Source organism: Mustela lutreola, chromosome 12 (assembly GCF_030435805.1).
Source record: "Mustela lutreola isolate mMusLut2 chromosome 12, mMusLut2.pri, whole genome shotgun sequence".
Taxonomy (NCBI): domain Eukaryota; kingdom Metazoa; phylum Chordata; class Mammalia; order Carnivora; family Mustelidae; genus Mustela; species Mustela lutreola.
In genome coordinates, this window is record NC_081301.1 from 83,175,866 (window position 1) to 83,195,253 (window position 19,388).

Below are 19,388 nucleotides of genomic sequence, written 5' to 3' on the forward strand. Positions count from 1 at the left end.
TTGGGTCTGCTAGATGTACACGTACTAATAGCAAGTCATATTTTGATCTAGAGGTCTATGCTATACTTGTGCATACTGCTTGAGACGTTTAAAAACAAAATTATTATTAACAACAGTTATGTCTTCACAGTATGGATATATTAGAATGTGGAATGGATTCACAAGTCAAGAATTTTAAGTCTTGGGAGGAAAGGAGAAAATCAATGATAACATAGTACTCATAAAATCCTTCACTTTATAAAATCATTTTAAAGTATTACCGTGCAGTAGATATAATGCTCTGGGTTATGTGTGTATGTGTGTGTGTGTGTGTGTGTGTGTAGACAGAGAGAGAGAGAGATCGATCAATCCCACCACCAAATGAGAGTCTGTTAAGATTAAGGGAGAGAAAGAATTACCTGGAACCTGTAATATAAATTTTAACACTTAGGCTATTAACAGATTGTTCCTCCTAGTTCTGTTATTTTTTAGGAACATAGCAAACAGATGACGTAAAAATTGAAAACCCCCTTCTGCCCAATTGTTACATCCGATACAGTCGTTTTCATTAACAAATATTGGTTTGAGCATCTGTTGTGTACAGGGCACTGCCTTAGGCATTCTGGAGGGTATGAAGTACGAGATGTTTCCAGGGCTCTCCAGGAACCATCAGTCTGATGTAACTGGACCTCTCAGACTGAAGAGCTAACCCCCAAATACATGAGTGACTAGGAGCTGAAGATGGCATATTCTCCAAACACATATTTATTTCTGAATTCTACTCATGTATTACTACACTAACATTTAAGGCACATTGAGACACATATTTTTAAAAAATCAAAATTTAGAAGAATGAGATAACTAAGAATGTGTGTGGCTTCTTCCCTCGCTCTCAGGTCAACTGCCTCACTTTGGAAACCACTGATTAAAAAACAACAACAACAACAACAACAACAAAAACACTGCTGGGTTTCAACTGGGTGAATCCCAAGTTCTCTATCTCCAAACTGAAGTAAATCTAAATAATGTAACACCAGCAGTTCTCTCTGAAATTTTCCTTGATCAAATTGAGCAACTCAAGCAATCCCTTTCAAAAACCAAATGCATGTGTCTGATAGCCATTTGTATGTCTTGACTGGAGAAGTGTCTGTTCATATCTTCTGCCCATTTTTTGATATGTTTGCCTGTTTCGTGTGTATTGAATTTGAGGAGTTCATTATAGATCCTGGATATCAACCTTTTGTCTGTACTGTCATTTGCAAATATCTTCTCCCATTCTGTGGGTTGCCTCTTTGGTTTTTTGACTGTTTCCTTTGCTGTGCAGAAGCTTTTGATTTTGATGAAGTCCCAAAAGTTTATTTTCGCTTTTGTTTCCTTTGCCTTTGGAGACATATCTTGAAAAAAGTTGCTGTGGCTGATATCGAAGAGATTACTGCCTATGGTCTCCTCTAGGATTCTGATGGATTCCTGCCTCATGTTGAGGTCTTTTATCCATTTTGAGTTTATCTTTGTGTACGGTGTAAGAGAATGGTCGAGTTTCATTCTTCTACATATAGCTGCCCAGTTTTCCCAGCACCATTTATTGAAGAGACTGTCTTTTTTCCACTGTATATTTTTTCCTGTTTTGTCGAAGATTAATTGACCATAGAGTTGAGGGTCCATATCTGGGCTCTCTACTCTGTTCCACTGGTCTATGTGTCTGTTTTTATGCCAGTACCATGCTGTCTTGGAGAGGATGTGGAGAAAGGGGAACCCTCTTACACTGTTGGTGGGAATGCAAGTTGGTGCAGCCTCTTTGGAGAACAGTGTGGAGATTCCTCAAGAAATTAAAAATAGACCTTCCCTATGACCCTGCAATTGCACTTCTGGGTATTTACCCCAAGGATACAGATGTCGTGAAAAGAAGGGCCATCTGTACCCCAGTGTTTATAGCAGCAATGGCCATGGTCACCAGACTATGGAAAGAACCAAGATGGCCTTCAACGGATGAATGGATAAGGAAGATGTGGTCCATATACACTATGGAGTATTATGCCTCCATCAGAAAGGATGAATACCCAACTTTTGTAGCAACATGGACGGGACTGGAAGAGATTATGCTGAGTGAAATAAGTCAAGCATCATATGGTTTCACTTATTTGTGGAGCATAACAAATAGCATGGAGGACAAGGGGTGTTAGAGAGGAGAAGGGAGTTGGGGTAAATTGGAAGGGGAGGTGACTCTGAAAAGCAATCTGAGGGGTTTGAAGTGACGGGGGTTGGGAGGTTGGGGTACCAGGTAGTGGGTATTATAGAGGGCACGGATTGCATGGAGCACTGGGTGTGGTGAAAAAATAATGAATACTGTTTTTCTGAAGATAAATAAATTGAAAAAAAAAAAACAAAAAAAACAAAAAAACCCAAATGCACTACATTCTGTAGTTGACAGAAACCGCGTGGTCCGTGGGAGCTCATCCTGGGTCTTCTTTAAAGCCCAAACCACAGTATTAGACTCTCCTGCCAACCTATGAATCTAAATGTCAGGGGTGGGGCCCAGACATTTACATTTCGGGAATGTTTTAGTAAGTGATCCTGGTGCAGTCAGCAAGACAGCAGCGTTACCCAAGTGAAAACCACATCCTGCTTTTCTTCCGAGAGGCAGGATCCAGGCAGGAAGAAGCAGCCATGGGATGAAGTGGAAGAACATTGGAATACATCTTTGCAGGTTATTAGATATTGATCTGACTTACTTGTTTAGTAGTAGCTGCTTAGTTTCTGCTTTATGGATATTCCATAAACCCAACAACTGTTATACATGGAGGTCATTTCTTATTTTGTTTTCTTTTTCTCCATTACAAATACTGCTTTAACAAACATTCTTTGGGATTTTGTTAAATATCCCTATTTAGCAAGGGATTTTAAATAATAAGGAATTTAAAAATATCCATAATCATTGGTGAGTTTGTTTCTCTAGACTCGATCCCTAAAAAAAAAATTAAAAGTTGGATCAAAAAAATTGAACATTCTGCATTTTAATGGATACTGTCAAATTATTCCCATTTTGGTTGTAGTATTCCTAACTGCTGTGCACTCTCTGACCAGCAGTGGATGTTAACACTCTTAATTCCTTGCCAATCTGATAGTAAAAAAAAAAAACCACGACATTTTCTTGTTGGTCTGATTTCCTCTTCATGACCACTAGTGAGGTTGACTTTGTCTTCATCTATTCATTTCTTTTGTTAATTGCCCATTTACATCTTTTATTGATCATCCCATTGGTTTGTCTTTTTATAAATCAATGTGTGGGAACTCTGTATGTTAGGAACACTACCTTTCTAATGGCAAGAATTTACAAATATTATGCATATATCTCCTGCTCCATTGCTTATCTTTTATTCTTTTTTTTAATTTAAGATTTTTTATTTGTTTATTTGACAGAGATCACAAGTAGGCAGAGAGGCAGACAGAGAGAGAGGGTGAAGCAGGCTCCTGCTGAGCGGAAAGGCCGATGTGGGGCTCGATCCCAGGACACTGGGCAGAGGCCAGGGCAGAGGCTTTAACCCACTGAGCCACCCAGGCACCCTATTATTCTTTTCTAATACAAAATTGAACTAACTGAATTATATGTTGTATATATATACATTATTGAGTTATATTGATGTAAATATTGTGTTAGTTTCAGGTGTACCACATAATGATTCAATATTTGAATATGTTGTGAAATGCTCACCACCATAAGTCTAATTAACATCTATCACCATGCAGTTATAATTTTTTTTCTTGAGATGAGAATTTCAGGATCTCCTCTCTTAGTCTTATCATTTTGGGGGCACTGTTTCGCTACCAAAATTTCACTGCATCTAAAGATACTAACAAATGATACTTTCAACACTTTAGATTTAAATTTAAGTTGCCTTAGCCTTTTTACCCAAGGCTAATGACAAAACAGAGAAGCAATACACTCCAGGCAAGAGCTAAGAGACCAGGATGGAGTCTGACCTGTATTATTGCAACATTTTCAGAAAGCACATTTTCCTTTCTTGAGGAAAAGATGGCACAGAGTATAGCGTCATCCTTTAGTGCTCGAAATAATGAAGCCATATAAAATAATGCATGCTTATTGCATCGTTAATGCAACGTGCCGCTCCGTAGATGCCCAAACCAAAGGACAAAGTAATATCTAATTGATGTTGCCAGAGTCGAATATGTTTATAATATTTTAATAGTTTGTCAATGAGAGTAGAATAAAAAGCTCATAGGAAGACAATAACATTTAATGTCTATATGAAAAAAAATGATGTAGAACACTCATAATCACAATAAATACAAATTCACTTTAAGATGCTATTTTACTTGTGAACATGCTAATGCTTAAATGCAGAATCGAAGGCTTAAAAATCAGGTATCTCTATAGGTGAAAATGTAAATTTCTACAACCTTCCTGGTAGCATTGAAACACTTACATTCTTTGGCACAGAAATGTAAAATTCAGGAGTTTATCCTGAAGAAATAACTAGGCATGAGCACAAGAATATTATCTTCCAAATATTCCCTGCATTCTTATTTTATCTTATATAAAATTAAAATAATTTAAATATACAACAGTAGAAGATTGACTAACTATATTATAGTGATACTTATGAAAGAATACTGCTGCTAAATGCCATAATTCCTTCATCGTTCAGGTTTTCAATAGTTGTGAGCACTCACTGTGTACAAAGCAATAGGCTGGCTGGGGTTAGAAAAGCAAACACATGTTACCCCTGACCATCCCAACATTTACATTTTAGAATTTTAGAAGAATACTCAAATGTTGTTGAAAAAGAGCGGTTATAAAATACTATGTGTAATATGATCAAAGTATTACAAAAGAGAACACTTGTTAAAGTACAGAAAAAGGTTGGACGGAGTACACTGATTGTTCATGTGATTCCTTTGGGTCTTGAGAATTTGTGTTTCTATATTTTCCAAATATTTTATAATGAATATATTTTCTACAGTAATTAACACTATTCTAATAGTATGAATTAACTATAAATTTGACAGGACAAATTAACCTTCAGTGACATGGGTTAGGTTTCTATATATGGTGTATCAGGGCTGTTCTTTTTCATTTGGTCTTTAAAACTCTTGTATTGCTTTGATAGCAGTCATTTAGTAAAAGAAGTTCTTCAAAGTTTTCCCTAAAGTTCAGTTATCTGCTAGGTGGTTTTGAATTCTGGAATGACTCCAACCTGGAGGTCTGTCTGAGTCTGCTTGGGCTGCCACAATAAAATAACCAAATAGTACTATAGACTGAATGGCTTAAACAAGAGAAATTTTTGCTCACAGTTCTGGGGGCTGCAAGTCCACAATCGGGGTGCCAGCATCATTGAGTTCTGGCAAGGGCCCTCTTCCTGGCTTGTAGCCCTACTCACCCTGTGACTAAGCAAGAGAGAAGGAGAGAGATGGGGAGGAGCAAGAACTTTCATCTCAAGGGCCCCATTCACATGACTTCATCTAAAATTATTTTTTCCCCAAATCCCCATCTCCAAATACCATCGCCTTGGGAGTTAAGGCTTTGAAGTATGAATTTTGGGGGCACAGAATTCCATCCATAACAAGGTCTAAATCCAGTAATGGGGCACAGACAGCAGAAGATCAGAGGAGCTAAAGGAAAGGCTCATGGACCCATGCTCCTATGGGTAGATGAGAAAGAGTACAGTTCTTGAGTCTTAAAAGAGGAAAATTGAGAGATTTGGAGACCAGTAAAACCATAAAGTACAAACTTCTGGGACAGGACATCTACTAAAGCTAGAAAGAGGTGGTCCTAAAGGGGAAATTGAGGAGCTGTCCCATCCCGTTGGTAATAAATGTATGGACACATTTCCCTCCAAAATGGAATGTCTGTAAAATGATAATATGTAGGCAAGCTGTGTAGGGTGATTTCTATAGGGGCTCTTTGGGAAAGGGAAGGACTTAGAGGGGATCATTCTTGACCTTTCATGGTTGAAGCTGTGGAGGAAAAATAATGGTGCTGCCGCCCCAAAACTGTCCTTTGAGGACATTGTCAGAATCCTGAAGGAAAATATAAAAAATGAAATGCCGTAAGTCAAACACGAATCCAGCCCCCATCATTATTTTGACCCGGAAGAAGTAAATAAACCATATATGAGGTCACTCCTTTTGAGAACACTCTGTTTTCAAGATGGGCAACAAACAGGTTGAAGAAGAATGGATTCAGCTGAGAAGGTGTCTAGAGAGCCAGCTAAAAGGTGTCTGATCCCAAAGGAACCGGGAACCAGATGGCCCACCCGAGAAAGAAGGGTGTCAGTCAAGACCTGGGTTTGGCTTTTGGGTGCCCCCACTGCCTACCCACAGTGGCCTCTGCCTTTGACAATACAGAGGGGGGTGCAGGTGCATTGGAGCTGAGCTGCTGATGACTGAGTGTGCTCAGACTGACTCGCAGCCCCTGTTTGTCCCCGAATGAGAGCTAGGAAGAGAGCGCATTCTCCAGCTTAATAAAGAGAAGCCTGAGGGGAAAATGATTGGGGTCAGCTGGGAGGGCAGTGAGGGGAGAGGTTATAGGCAATATATACTTATCTGAATGGATTCGGTTTCAGTTTTATCAGTAAGTGAGACATTAGAGTCTTATCATTGAAAGCTTTTTGCCTTTTCCTAATTCCTTGGTTCATATTCATCTAGTACATCACCAAGTAAATTAGGACAGTTATGAGAAAATTTAATATAAAATGTCTGTGTCCCGAATTTGCAGATTCTGGTAAATGTTTTTGCTTTTAGACATGACCTGAAGTACAGCTCTCCGAAGAAATTAATTATGACCATTAGAATGAAACTAGACTGGGTGGCCAGTGAAATAGATTATCCTATTTGGTGATATCATGGAGATTTTTTTTAAGGCACTTAATGGTGATTCCAGAAATTTTATACACACGTATGTGTTCATTCAGTTGCCACCCTTGAACTAAAAAGGATGAAGATGGTTCATAGTTTTGATCATGGCGCATGGTCCATAGCAGACTTTTTTTTTTTTTTTTTAAAGATTTTATTTATTTATTTGAGAGAGAGACAGTGAGAGAGAGCATGAGCGAGGAGAAGGTCAGAGGGAGAAGCAGACTCCCCATGCAGCTGGGAGCCCGATGCGGGACTCGATCCCGGGACTCCGGGATCATGACCTGAGCCGAAGGCAGTCGTCCAACCAACTGAGCCACCCAGGCGTCCCAGCAGACTTTTAAGTGGAAAAAAAGGAAGTCTCTAAGGAGTGGGAATAGAAGCTCCCCATTTTTGTAAAGTACACGTGTTAATGTATCTGTATAAATTAATAGTGTGAAATAATCCATAATTATTGAGCTGTTAACAATAATTATCTTTGTTTTATTAATTTTTGTTGTGTCTAACTTTTTATAATTTCATGTGTTCTTTTTTTTTTCCTTACTGGAAAAATAAGCAAAAGTAAAGAATAAAATGTAAAGGTTTCAATTAGCAGGAAATATCCCTGTGTTCTGGGGATCTGCACAGTGATAAGCATTTCCCTCTTTGTTGTTGTAGTTGTTGTTGTTTTAATGACTTCCGGTTGATGCCATGTCCTTTACTCCCTCTGGCATTCTCTCCCTCTGTGCCCCAAATTTTCTCCAGGTAATAATGAGATTATGAGACATTCAGGAGGTGAGGCTATTATCTTAAACCCAGGCCCATGTCAAGACCACCTCGTTTGTTTACCGAATGAACAAGGGATGGGACTTATGTATTTCTGGCAGAGCTGACCTGGTTCCTTTGGAGGACCCGGTTGCTCTGGGCATTGCCTTTGTCCTTGTTGCTCACTTGCCTGTGGTCATTTATCCCCTCCTATCTGGATTTCCTGGTGACTGTGACTTGGGTGGAGTTGGGGACTTTTGGGGTCATGAGCTGCATGTTAGGTGTGACACCTTCCACTCACCTTCTGTCTTCTCACTTAGAATCATGGTAGCCTCAGGAGCATGGGGGTCTCCTGGGGAAAAACCGGGGCCCTTTTCTGGACGACCCACAGCCAGCTTCCAGGAAGGAAAACCCCTCATTGACTTGGAATTAGAAGTAGTCAAGGAAGCACTAGCTCAACTTCCAACTCTCCTCTTTGCCTGGGTTTCTTTGGAGATATAACCCAATACATCAAGAGCCTTCATTTTCTCCTGCTTTTTCATTTGTTGGTTAAGGATGAAGGCCTAAGAAACGTGCCTTGCTTTAGGGTGTTAGGAAAAGACAGGGTCCTAATAACTGAAGATTTTGTCTGTGATGTTTTCAGAACAAAATTCATTTCAGTTCATTGTTTTTGAAAATATTTTCATAGTATTTTTAAGAAAAATGCTTTGGGGAGTATGGGTATGAGAAGTCATAACTGTATCATAAGAGCTGTTGACCAAATGTTAATTATGGGACTTTCGATGTGTCAAGTTATAGGTTGGAGAAGTTTTGTTTTTCAGAGGATATAACTATGAGGAAACTGATGGAGGGGCCTAGGCCTCTGACAAGATCCTGGAAACCCTCTTTCCGATCGATTCTGCTTTCCGTGGGTGTATTTGAAAGTGCTTTTGCCTGACAAGTGCAATTTCTTTTAATGGGCAGTTGTATCTGAATGCGTAGGCATTTTGCTGGCTTTTTAGAAGAGATAAGTAAACTTCATTAAGAAGTCTCATTTTCGTGTTGTATAGAATTACACGTTGAAAGCATATCAGAATTGTGATCTGGGATACTGGCATGTGCAATATATCTTCTTTTATACATTGATTAAGGAAAGATTCTGCCCATCTGTTTGGAAGTGTAGATGACAAAGCAGTACAGTATCTATTTCTACCTGTTATCAGGATTCCATTCTGTATTGGGCTTGTGCAGCATTGGGTTTAGGCATTAGTGATGAATCTTCCGTCTCCTGACATTGCTTAATGCTTGGTGTGCTTGTGTCAATAACAGGGAATGGGTACTTACTTTCCAGATCCGTTCACTCCTGGTAAAAGTTTACAAGGTCACATTTAGAAAATGTATACACTAGGCAGTAAATATTTGTTGAACAAGATGGATGTAATCTCACCTCAGGGCCCTTGCCCTGGCTATTCCACTGGCCTGAGATATCCTTAGGTCCTACTTCTTCACTTCAGAACTTTTTTAAACATCACCTTCTCAAATAATCCTCATTCCCAGTGAACCCTACCCCTCAACTTACTAACTAATTATTTGGCTCTTCATATCTCCTTGAACTCAAATGCAAGAGCCATGAGGGCTGGGATTTTTGTCTGTTTAGTTTACTGTTGTATAGCACAAATAGATTCTTATTAGTTGAGTGACAATAATTACTGAATTGATAAAACTGTCACTTTTATTTGGACATAATTTGTCTACTTGTGAATAATTCAGACCACACTTTGAACTGTGTCAAGGGACATAGATATGAAGATTGGACATCTTCGAGTCTATGAATATGTGGAGATGTGAAGTAGGAAAGGGTCCATAGACCTGCTAGGAGAGGCACAGATCCAGGGAGTGTCACTGTGGTCAAGAGTCCCTTCTCAGTTCCAGGAACCTGGTTCACTGTTGCCCCTATAGATGGGACCACTGACACAGAGTAGACCAGACATTATAGGGATCCCTGTTACCATATTTGGGCACACCTGAAATCTGCCCCTAGACTTTATTGCCAGGACTTGACATCTGTTCTCATTAGGTTCACACAGCCAAGGTCATCTGTGGTGGGAAGCTTGAAAGTGGAGCCTGCATTCTCTGGTTGTTGACCCCCAATCTGAGAAGCCAAATCCTACCCATTCCTTGAGCTCACCTACGGTTTGAGTTTACATAACTAATTTCATGTTCTATTCCTTGAAGCAGGAAAAAGTATTTTGGTACATGGTTGTGATAATATCTAACTTTTGCTTCACTTTAATTATATCTTAGTGGTTTTTGGTAGGGTACAGGCACTTAGGAACATCTGAGATTTTTTGAGGCTGAGGCTGTCACCTTTTTTTTTTTTTTTTAAAGATTTTATTTATTTATTTGACAGAGATCACAAGTAGGCAGAGAGGCAGGTGGAGTGGGGGGGGGAAGCAGGCTCCCCGCTGAGCAGAGAGCCCGATGTGGGGCTCAATCCCAAAACCCTGGGATCACGGAATATTACTGAGCTGAAGGCAGAGGCTTTAATCCACTGAGCCACCCAGGTGCCCCAAGGCTGTCACCTTTTTTAAAGATTTTATTTAGAGAGTGATAGCACGAGCAGGGGGAGGGCAGAGGGAATGAGGAGAATCCCAAGCAGACTCAATACTGAGCAAAGTGGAGCTGATCCCAGGACTCTGAGATCATGAACTGAGCCAAAATCAAGAGTCAGAAGCCCAAACAACTGAGCCACCCAGGTGCCCCTGAGCCTCTCATTCTTAAGGCTCAGTGGCAGGCATCAAAGTTACCTCTGGGTGTGATGTCTCTTGTCTGGTCCAGTATTTTCAGCCAACTTTTGGGACTGTGTCAGAATCCCTGGAAGGTCTCTTTAAAATGAAAGTGTGGAATTGCTTACAGAGAAGCCAATCAGTCCCTGAGAGTGTGGGCACCAGCATGGCACATTTTGGTGAAGGTGGGTGGTGGGGTAAAGATACAGCTGGAGCCTGGGTCCTGGGTCATGGAGTATAGATAGCAGACGGGAGCAAATGGCACTCAAAGAGGCCACGAGTATGAGGGAGGTTGATGTGTGGGAAGAAGGGAGATCAGAGAAGCAGGAGAGTCTTAGGAGAGAGGCATGTAGCACCATGAGAAGAGAACCCTCAAGATTTTGTACTGGGACATTCTATAATCTGACCAGTAAGATGCTAAATACTATTTTCTCTTTAAATGAACAAGAATGAATAAATCACAGTTTTGGAAAATTCCTGAGTTATGAGAATTGGTCTACCATGCTTTGAGTTCACAATCTTAGTTTGCTTCTCCTTTTTTTTTTTTTTAAGTAATAATTGGCTTAGACTTGGAAGTGAATTGACACACAAGTCTTCTTCTTATTTTCCCCATGTCTTTCATGAAAGTTGAGTATCGAATGAACAGCTGTGCCCAGGAAGTTTCAAACTTAGATAAGAAAACAGATAAGTCAGCCTTGGGGTAATCTTGATGTTATAAATGTCTGAAGCCTCACTATATTTAGAATGCATATTTAATGTTCGCTTTTCTTCCTCAACCCCATGCTCACTCATTTTGTAGATGCTGACGTCATTATGGCATTGTGGAGTGGTTGGTGGAGGGCAAGGGAGAGGGCTCCCTGTACTGGATCATGGGGTCTAGGGATAATCCTGACCCATCACAGACTCCACTGACCTGTAAAATATATTGTTAATCTTACTGTCTGCCTTACAAGTTCTGAGAGGAGAAATGAGGTAATGTCTACTTAGACCTTCAAACTTCTCGGAAGAACAGCTTTCTACGGTAATAAGATTTCCTAATGCATTTGTTTGTGTTGTAATAGAGTATAATTCCATTTACTTAAATTTCTTTAGGTGCCTCTAGAATATCTGACAGTCTTGCACAGGGGAGGCAGTCTGGCTTTCAGATGAGAACTGGGCCTAGGCTAGAACCCCCAAGGCTATAAGTGAGCCAGCTATATACATTTATGAAGTTAAGTGGAGGAAGCTGGGAGAGGAAGGAAGTGGGGTTAAAGTTGGTGGTGATGAAGGGGAGGGAGTTGTAATTACATTCAGAGAGTTTATGTCCTATGTTCTAGTCATTTTTTTTTTTTTTACTAAAGATCAGTATCTCAATATATTTGAAAAAACACATGTTTATTTTAATTTAGCAATAGCACATATTAGATGACTCATCTGCAATATCGATCCTGCTCTGACTCTCTGTGTTGATAGACTCTTTAATTTCCTTCAAGATTTACTTTATTGTGTTTCTTGGGCCATAGCCTGGTTGTTTAAAAATTTGTTTCCGACTCTGACATCAGTAGTCCCATACTAACAATAACAACTTCATAGATCTATTTGTAAAATACCTAGGAGATTGCTAAATAATGCTTTGTCTTTTTTTGTGTAGAAAAAGTTTCTTTTTGGAATAGTCATGAACAGTGTAATTTTTTTTATAGCCTCTTTGAGTGATACTGCAATTGACTAGGCTTTCTGGTCAGTCCTAAAAAGAGAAGTTGAAACAAAGGGTGAAAAGTAGAGAAAGGACACCTATGTGCCATCTCTGAAATACTATAAAGAAGTTAATTTAGGTTGCAGTTATCACTATCGGACAGCATTGCTGTGGAACTTTCTAGAAGCAAGCGCTTCTTTGGCATTTCCAACACGGTATTTCACAAAGAGCTCAGCCTTCTAGAAAGGAATTTTAAGTAACTATTGAAGTTAACCTGGAAGGAAAACAGTATGTCTTGGTGAGTGTTGTGAAGTGTGTAAACCTGGTGATTCACAGACCTGTACCCCGGGGCTAATAATACATTATATGTTAATTAAAAAAAAGAAAAAGAAAACAGTATGTCTTCTCTTCCATAGAGGTGACTGTTTACACTTTTAATCACAACTGATTGTATTTTTAGAGCAATAATACTAATCATATCCCTTTCCTGGGGGGAGGAAAAAATGTTACTGCTTTCATTTGCTAAACTACAGAATACAATGCAGAGAGAACATAACCTGTTACCAAAATGTGGCATGAAAAAGAAATCATTTCCAAGTGTGTGTTGCATGCCAAGGACAATTGAAAAAAGTCACTCCATCTCTCAAATTAAGAACAACTTAGGTGCACTTTAGTGGCTCAGTTGGTTGGTCTGACTCTTGATTTTAGCTCATGTCATGAATCTCAGGGTCATGGGCTCGAACCCTGCGTTGGGCTCCCTGCTCAACACAGAGTTCGCTTGAGAGTCTCTCTCTCCCTCACCCTCTGCTCCTCCCCACACTTGTACATGCTCTCTTTCTCTCTCACTCTCAAAATAAAATCTTAAAAAGAATATCTTATATAAGGACATGGCATAGAATACAGTAGTTCTGCCCTATCCATGGTTTCGTTTCCCATAGTTTTCATTACCCACAGTCAACTGTGGTCTGAAAGGAGTTGATCCTCCCCTGACACATTGTCAGAAGGTCGTTGGTAACCTAACACTATGTCACAGCGCCTGTGTCATTCACCTCTCTTCATCTTATCACCTAGGAGTTTCATTATCTCAGGTCATCACAAGAAGGTTGAGTACAGTATAATAAGATATTTTGAGAGAGAGAGACCACATTCATGTAACTTTTATTACAGTATATTGTTCTAATTGTTTTATTTTACTATTAGTTATTGTTAATCTCTTACCCTGCCTCACTTAGAAGCTTTACATAGCTTACACATACATAGGTGTGTATGTATAAGAAAAGACAGAGTATAGGATTCAGTATTATCAGCAGTTTTGAGCATCCCCTGGGGGTCTTGGAATGTGTCTCCTGCAGATAAAGAGGGACCACGATACTGTGGATCTTCCCTTTGGACCAAAATAATCTTTTACTAAAAAATTATGACTCAGAGACACAATTCATATCAAGTCAGACTGTAATAATCTTAACAAGACCACATTTTTGTTGGAAAAGATCATCTAGAGGACATGACTAATGGCTGGCTCATGAGCTAGACTCAGGTAATTGGAGGCTTTTCATCCTTGTCCTTGGAATATGCACTTTGTCCACCATTCCCACAGGGGGAGCTCTTCCAAGGATGCAGCCTTGACAGAGTAATGTGATTTTGAGACCACACGTGACTGAGCCCAGTGAAGTCCCCTGTATAAATTTTTAAGATTCTGGCAGGTGGGTGTGAAGATCTACCTATCTTGCAAGCATCCAAGACAAGCCTTGTAAGTAGGCTTGTTTATTAAACTACCACCTACCCATCTGGAAGGTTCTGCCTCTTTCTTTGGTCTCGCCCTGTCCTCTGCATGTGGAGGTCACTTGCAGATGTCACCTAGGGAACCTCCCGAGGTTGTGAACCCACCATTTTCTGTTCCTGACAATGCACTAGAATTTGGGCCTTTCTGAATGTTGAACATGTTCTGCAAGTTTGTGTCCTCATCTAAAACTTCATGATGAATTGATAAATTCCTGCAATTGTGTGTGATTATCGCTGAGGAATACGTTTGGAAAAATATTGAAAAATGTCTTTTTTATATTGATCTGTTGCACATTAAATTCTGATGTTTTGTTTGAATTTGTTTCAGAATCGGAGCAAACGCTTGGAGAAGGTCCATGTGGTTATTGGACATAAATCATGTGACTTGGATTCTCTCATTTCTGCCTTCACATATGCTTACTTTCTAGACAAGGTGAGCGGAAATAAGATTATGCTTCTTGTATTTGAATTATGATGGGGCTCATAAGAACAAACATTTTCTGGAAAAGTGAGGAACCTGTTCCCTTAAATTTTCATGTTCTGGTTTAGTGTTGCAGAGAATAATGTGTTATAATCTATTAAACAACACTTATGTGTTGGTCATCTACTATACGTCAGGCATTGTCTAGTTATTTTTTATTTACTTTCTTCGTGAAACATTATTTCAGTAAGATCAATGGTTTCAAATAAAAATTCTTTAAAAATGTATGATAGTTGTTTACTTTTATGAGAATTCAGGGAACTAACAAGAGTAAGGGTCAGAATTTCTTGTTTTCCTTTATCATCCTTATTGTTTAGCCTTACTGTTGGGAATAGAAAAATAGGTGCGTGAACATTACATGAGAGACAGAGCATGTTGGCTGGAATTTTCAGTGACAGAGGTATCACATGTCACATCTATATTCTGTTCTTGCCTTTTAGCCCTGACTTGTGCAGCAAGGTCATTCTCCGTTTGCGATAATCTCCCTTGAGTGAGAGTCTTTGTACTCTGTGAAGTCTATAATGTCCCTACAGAGGTGGAAAGACCTTTTAACAAATTGTTTAAAATTTCAATTTCATCAAATTCATCAGCCCATGATAATGAATCACCTCAAAGTCTAAAAACACACATTATGAGTGTCTTGGTGCTATTTCCAATTTCACAGAATTTTTAATTTTCCACAGTCTGATTTGTTTTATTCCAATTTTGTTTGGATCCTTGGCTCTGAGAGTGTGCATAGCTGATCTAGAGTGATTTAAATTCCTATGAAACCCAGTCTTCCAGAATGAGCTGTGGGTGGCAAGAATGGCTTAGGGCAGCAGCTGACAAAAATGCCAGGTAAAATATTCTGATCTCTACATACAGACTTCATTGTCCAATTTGTCTTAAAATTTGTTGAAATTTATGAGGGAGACTAATTGGCATAAGGAGATAAAGGTGCCTATGTCAAGACATGCATTTAAATGCTTAATCCTGGGGCGCTTGGGTGGCTCAGTGGGTTAAGCCTCTGCCTTCAGCTTGGGTCATGATCTCAGGGTCCTGGGATCAAGCTCCACATTATGTTCTCTGCTCAGCAGGAAGCCTGCTTCCTCCTCTCTCTGCCTGCCTCTCTGCCTACTTGTGATCTGTCTCTGTCAAATAAATAAATAAAATCTTAAAAAAAAAAATGCTTAATCCTATTAGCTGGACTCTTGGACTCCTAGGGGGAAAAAAAAAATGTTGCCTGTCCCAAGAACATAGAGTTAACTGAACCAGACTGGTTTTTAGACGGATGGTGGCATGGACTCTTAAGGAAATTATAAATAACACCACCACCACCTACTGCAATGTCTTGAATATAACATGAGCCCAGAGGAATGGGAAAGTAGTTGTGATAGATGAAATGGATAAAGAGATGTGTGATCTCTTCTCTTCTTCTAAGGCTCTCCACTCAGCATGGGGACAAATATGGAATTATTGAATTGTCACTTGCTGGCATTTGCCCTATTTCTAGGCATTCCTCTTAGTTCACTGGGTCCTGCCCCTGACCAGAGGTCTGCATCCCCATTTGAATTTTTCTCCAAGAACGTGGTGACTTCCTCTGAGAGTATTAACACATAGAATCAATGTAGAACTGTGCAACTTCCCATGTATGGCTCCATTTAAAAGCTTTTCACTCTGGTAGGGAAGCCCCATTCCACAGATGGGTTAAACTGAGTTTCCGAAAGGAAAATGGCTTTCTCCAAGTCACACAGCAGAGGCTGAGGCTAGAACCTAGTTCTGATCCTAACCTCAAAATAGGTGCTGCCCCACCATGGCCTCAGGCCACATGCACTTGACTCAAGTTTCAATATCAGGAGTTTGATACAACTCAATTAATTAAGGAAAGTAACTTATCATACTTCAATTCCTAATGATTATTGCACAGCTGTGATTCAGGATTAGCCTGACAGGTAAGAGAAAAGTCACTTTGCTGGAATGGCCTTGTGCTTTGTATGCTATAGAAGTGGGTGATTTCTTTATTTCACTCAACAAATATGTATTAAACGCTTACTATTTGCCAGACTGTTTTATGAACGAGGAAATAGAACTGAACCAAGAAGACAAAAATCCCTGCCTCCTTTTTATTTTTTTAAGACTTTATTTATTTATTTATTTGAGAGAGAGAGGGAGAGAAGGAGAGAGAGAAGAGAGCATGAGCAGGGGTGAGGGGCAGAGAGAGAGGGAGAACCAGACTCCCTGCTGAGCAGGGAGCCCCAAGCAGGGTGACATCCCAGGACTCCAGATCCTGACCTGAGCTGAAGACAGACACATAACCGACTGAACTCCCAGGTGCCCCAAATCCCTGCTTTCTTAATGCTAGGAAGGGAGATGGACGAAAAATGTATTAAAATGACAGAATAAGCACTATGCTTTGATAGAGCTAGTGATGATGTGAGAACAAAGTCCATTTGCTTTATGAAAAATTCAGTGTTACCAAACCCCCCCTTCTCTCAGAGACATCTGGGGTTTATCACTGTGCACTCATAGTAATTTTTAAAAGCACCTTTATTTTTTTTTTTAATTCCTATAGAAAAGTAAGTGTGTCAGTGTGAACCTAAAATTCTCTGACTCCCATCCCTCACCTATTTCCCCTTCTTACCATAATTTTTTAATAAGAGATTTGTTATTAATATGATTTTAAAAATAAGAAATGGGTTGAGATCACAATCTGGTAGTTTGTGGGCCAAATCTCGCTCATAAAAGAGTTTTTGTTAACCTACCCAGTATTTCCAGTTTAGAAAAATAAATGGTAACACACATCATGATAACAGCCCCAAATCTAGATTTCCAGCTTTTCTTGAGTGATTGAAAAGTTCACCTATCCTGGACTTGCAATTTTTGTGTGTGAACTGCCAGCTAGAGCTGAATGGCAGGCATCCCATAAAGATGGGACATATCTGCCCTTGTGTGTCACCACAGTCTTCATCTGCCCTGCTGAGATCATTCCAGTTTTCTGCCCACATATGAATTTGTTTCCCCTGAAAAGGAGAAGTGTGTGTGTGTGTGTGTGTGTGTGTGTGTGTGTGTGTGTGTGTGTGTGTGTGTTTTAATTGTGAAGGGGTTGAAATAGGACATAAAAGAATAACAAGAGGTTAAAAAATATTAGGGACCATTTACCTGTAGCTAATGCTCTGCTAACTGGGTACTGGAGAAGCTGATTCTGCAAGTCATACGGGTGAGTGAAGCCCAAAGACATTTGTTCCCTTTAGGGTCGCCCTCAGGCTTGAAGCAAATGGAGTTGTGCTCTCTCCTCCTGCTGCTGACGGTGAATCAGTCAACTCTCTTCTCCGCAGGTCAGTCCACCTGGGGTTCTTTGTTTGCCAGTGCTGAACATACCAAGAACCGAATTCAATTACTTCACTGAGACAAGGTTTATTTTAGAAGAGCTGAATATCTCTGAATCATTCCACATATTCCGAGACGAAATTAACCTGCATCAGCTCAATGATGAAGGGAAGTTATCTCTAACACTTGTTGGCAGCAACGTGCTGGCCAGGTAAGGGTCTGCAGGGAGGTTTGATCCTTGAACCAAGGCCTTGATGGAGAAAGGATTTTTGTGACCTGAGGGAGATTGCATTAAAGGCAGAGGGCATCGGAGGGAAAAGAATATTTTTTCTTCTCTTATGGCAAAGCGTGGGTCATCTCAGTCCTCCCTTTTGACTTTTGCATTTCAAATATGACACCTTTGAGTGGAAAGTTTTTGTAGCAGTGACCAAGATTCTCATTTTGAACTATTTCAGATGGTGTATGAAAAGTTCACCTATCCTGGACTTGCAATTTTTGTGTGTGAACTGCCAGCTAGAGCTGGATGGCAGGCATCCCATAAAGATGGGACATATCTGCCCTTGTGTGTCACCACAGTCTTCATCTGCCCTGCTGAGATCATTCCAGTTTTCTGCCCATTTCATAAAAACAGTCCTGAATATTGATGCTGTAAATATGTAATGAAAACTGAAATTAAACACGAAGTAAAACTGAAAGGTTCTTAAGAAAGATATCTCAGGGGTGAAAAAATATCACATGCATCATCTATGAAAGTCATCTGATCATCGGCTCATTCATTCATAGCATTTAATACTATAAGAGCAGGATGGATTTCTGAAGTTCATGTAGCTTGAATTCGTTATTTTATGGACAAGAATCGAAACCCCACTGTTGCAAATGACTTGTCTGAGGTACCACATGCAGTTACCGGAATAGTTTGGGTTAAACTTGGGTCTTCTGCCTCCTTCAGTAAGTGCCAGTTGGTGCAGGAATGTACATGTACATAAAGAGGAATGAGCCCAATTGTCTGCCTGCAAGGACTTCCCAACCCAACACAAAGATGCTCTTTTGAGAAGCTCGGTGGTAATACCAAATGAAGAGTTACCAGTAAACACCTTGAGTTTGAGACAATAGCTTTCTTGCATACTTTGCCAATTTGCTAATAGTTTAGGACATTCACAGGGGTATTGATGTGAGTACACATGGAAGAAGAACTTGTACAATTATCTAATCTTTATTTAACCCTTGATAGAAAGTGTATTCAAGTATTGTAGGAAGTGTATTCAGGTACTCATACATGGTAATGCCAATCATTTGTTATAAAGAGTTTTGGAAACAGTCTGCCTACATGGGGCTATTTTTATCCCCATGCTGTTTGAAATATAAATTCTTTTGAGTATTTATTAATCAGTTGTTGACAACTGGCTGAGAGTTACTGGGAGTTTATTTGACTGACTTCAATTATTGGTGCTCAGGGTGATTGCCTACTTGACTAAATGTACGTGTTAATTTTTTCAAACCAACTAATGCAAGTAATGCAAGAAGCCAAGGAGTGAACTATGCAACATGTGTGTCAGTCAGAATCCTTGGAAGATTTTTGTTCCCAGCTAAACTGAAAAACTTGAGCTGGTGTTGGGACTGGTGCCGGGAACTCCAGCTTTAGGACTGTTTATGAAACAGAATGCTTTCCAAAAATAAATAGAGATCTTTGTGTCTTTTGTTGCCACTCATTTGTTTCTGGTTTCTGGGAGATGGGAACACCAACATCAGTCTTATTCCCATCTTTCTTGAGGCCTTTGATAAAGCAACC

The 19,388-nt window shown here is 39.8% G+C and overlaps 1 protein-coding gene across 6 annotated transcripts in view; it reads left to right on the forward strand.

Moving 5' to 3' along the window:
- Positions 1-19,388, forward strand: part of PRUNE2 (prune homolog 2 with BCH domain) — a 255,324-nt gene that overhangs the window by 38,725 nt on the left and 197,211 nt on the right. For all 6 annotated transcript variants that reach the window (XM_059141929.1, XM_059141931.1, XM_059141930.1 and 3 more), the window contains exons 2-3: positions 14,141-14,245; positions 17,608-17,810. In XM_059141929.1, coding sequence (XP_058997912.1) covers positions 14,141-14,245; positions 17,608-17,810 — 308 coding nt within the window. The remainder of the gene's footprint in view (positions 1-14,140; positions 14,246-17,607; positions 17,811-19,388) is intronic.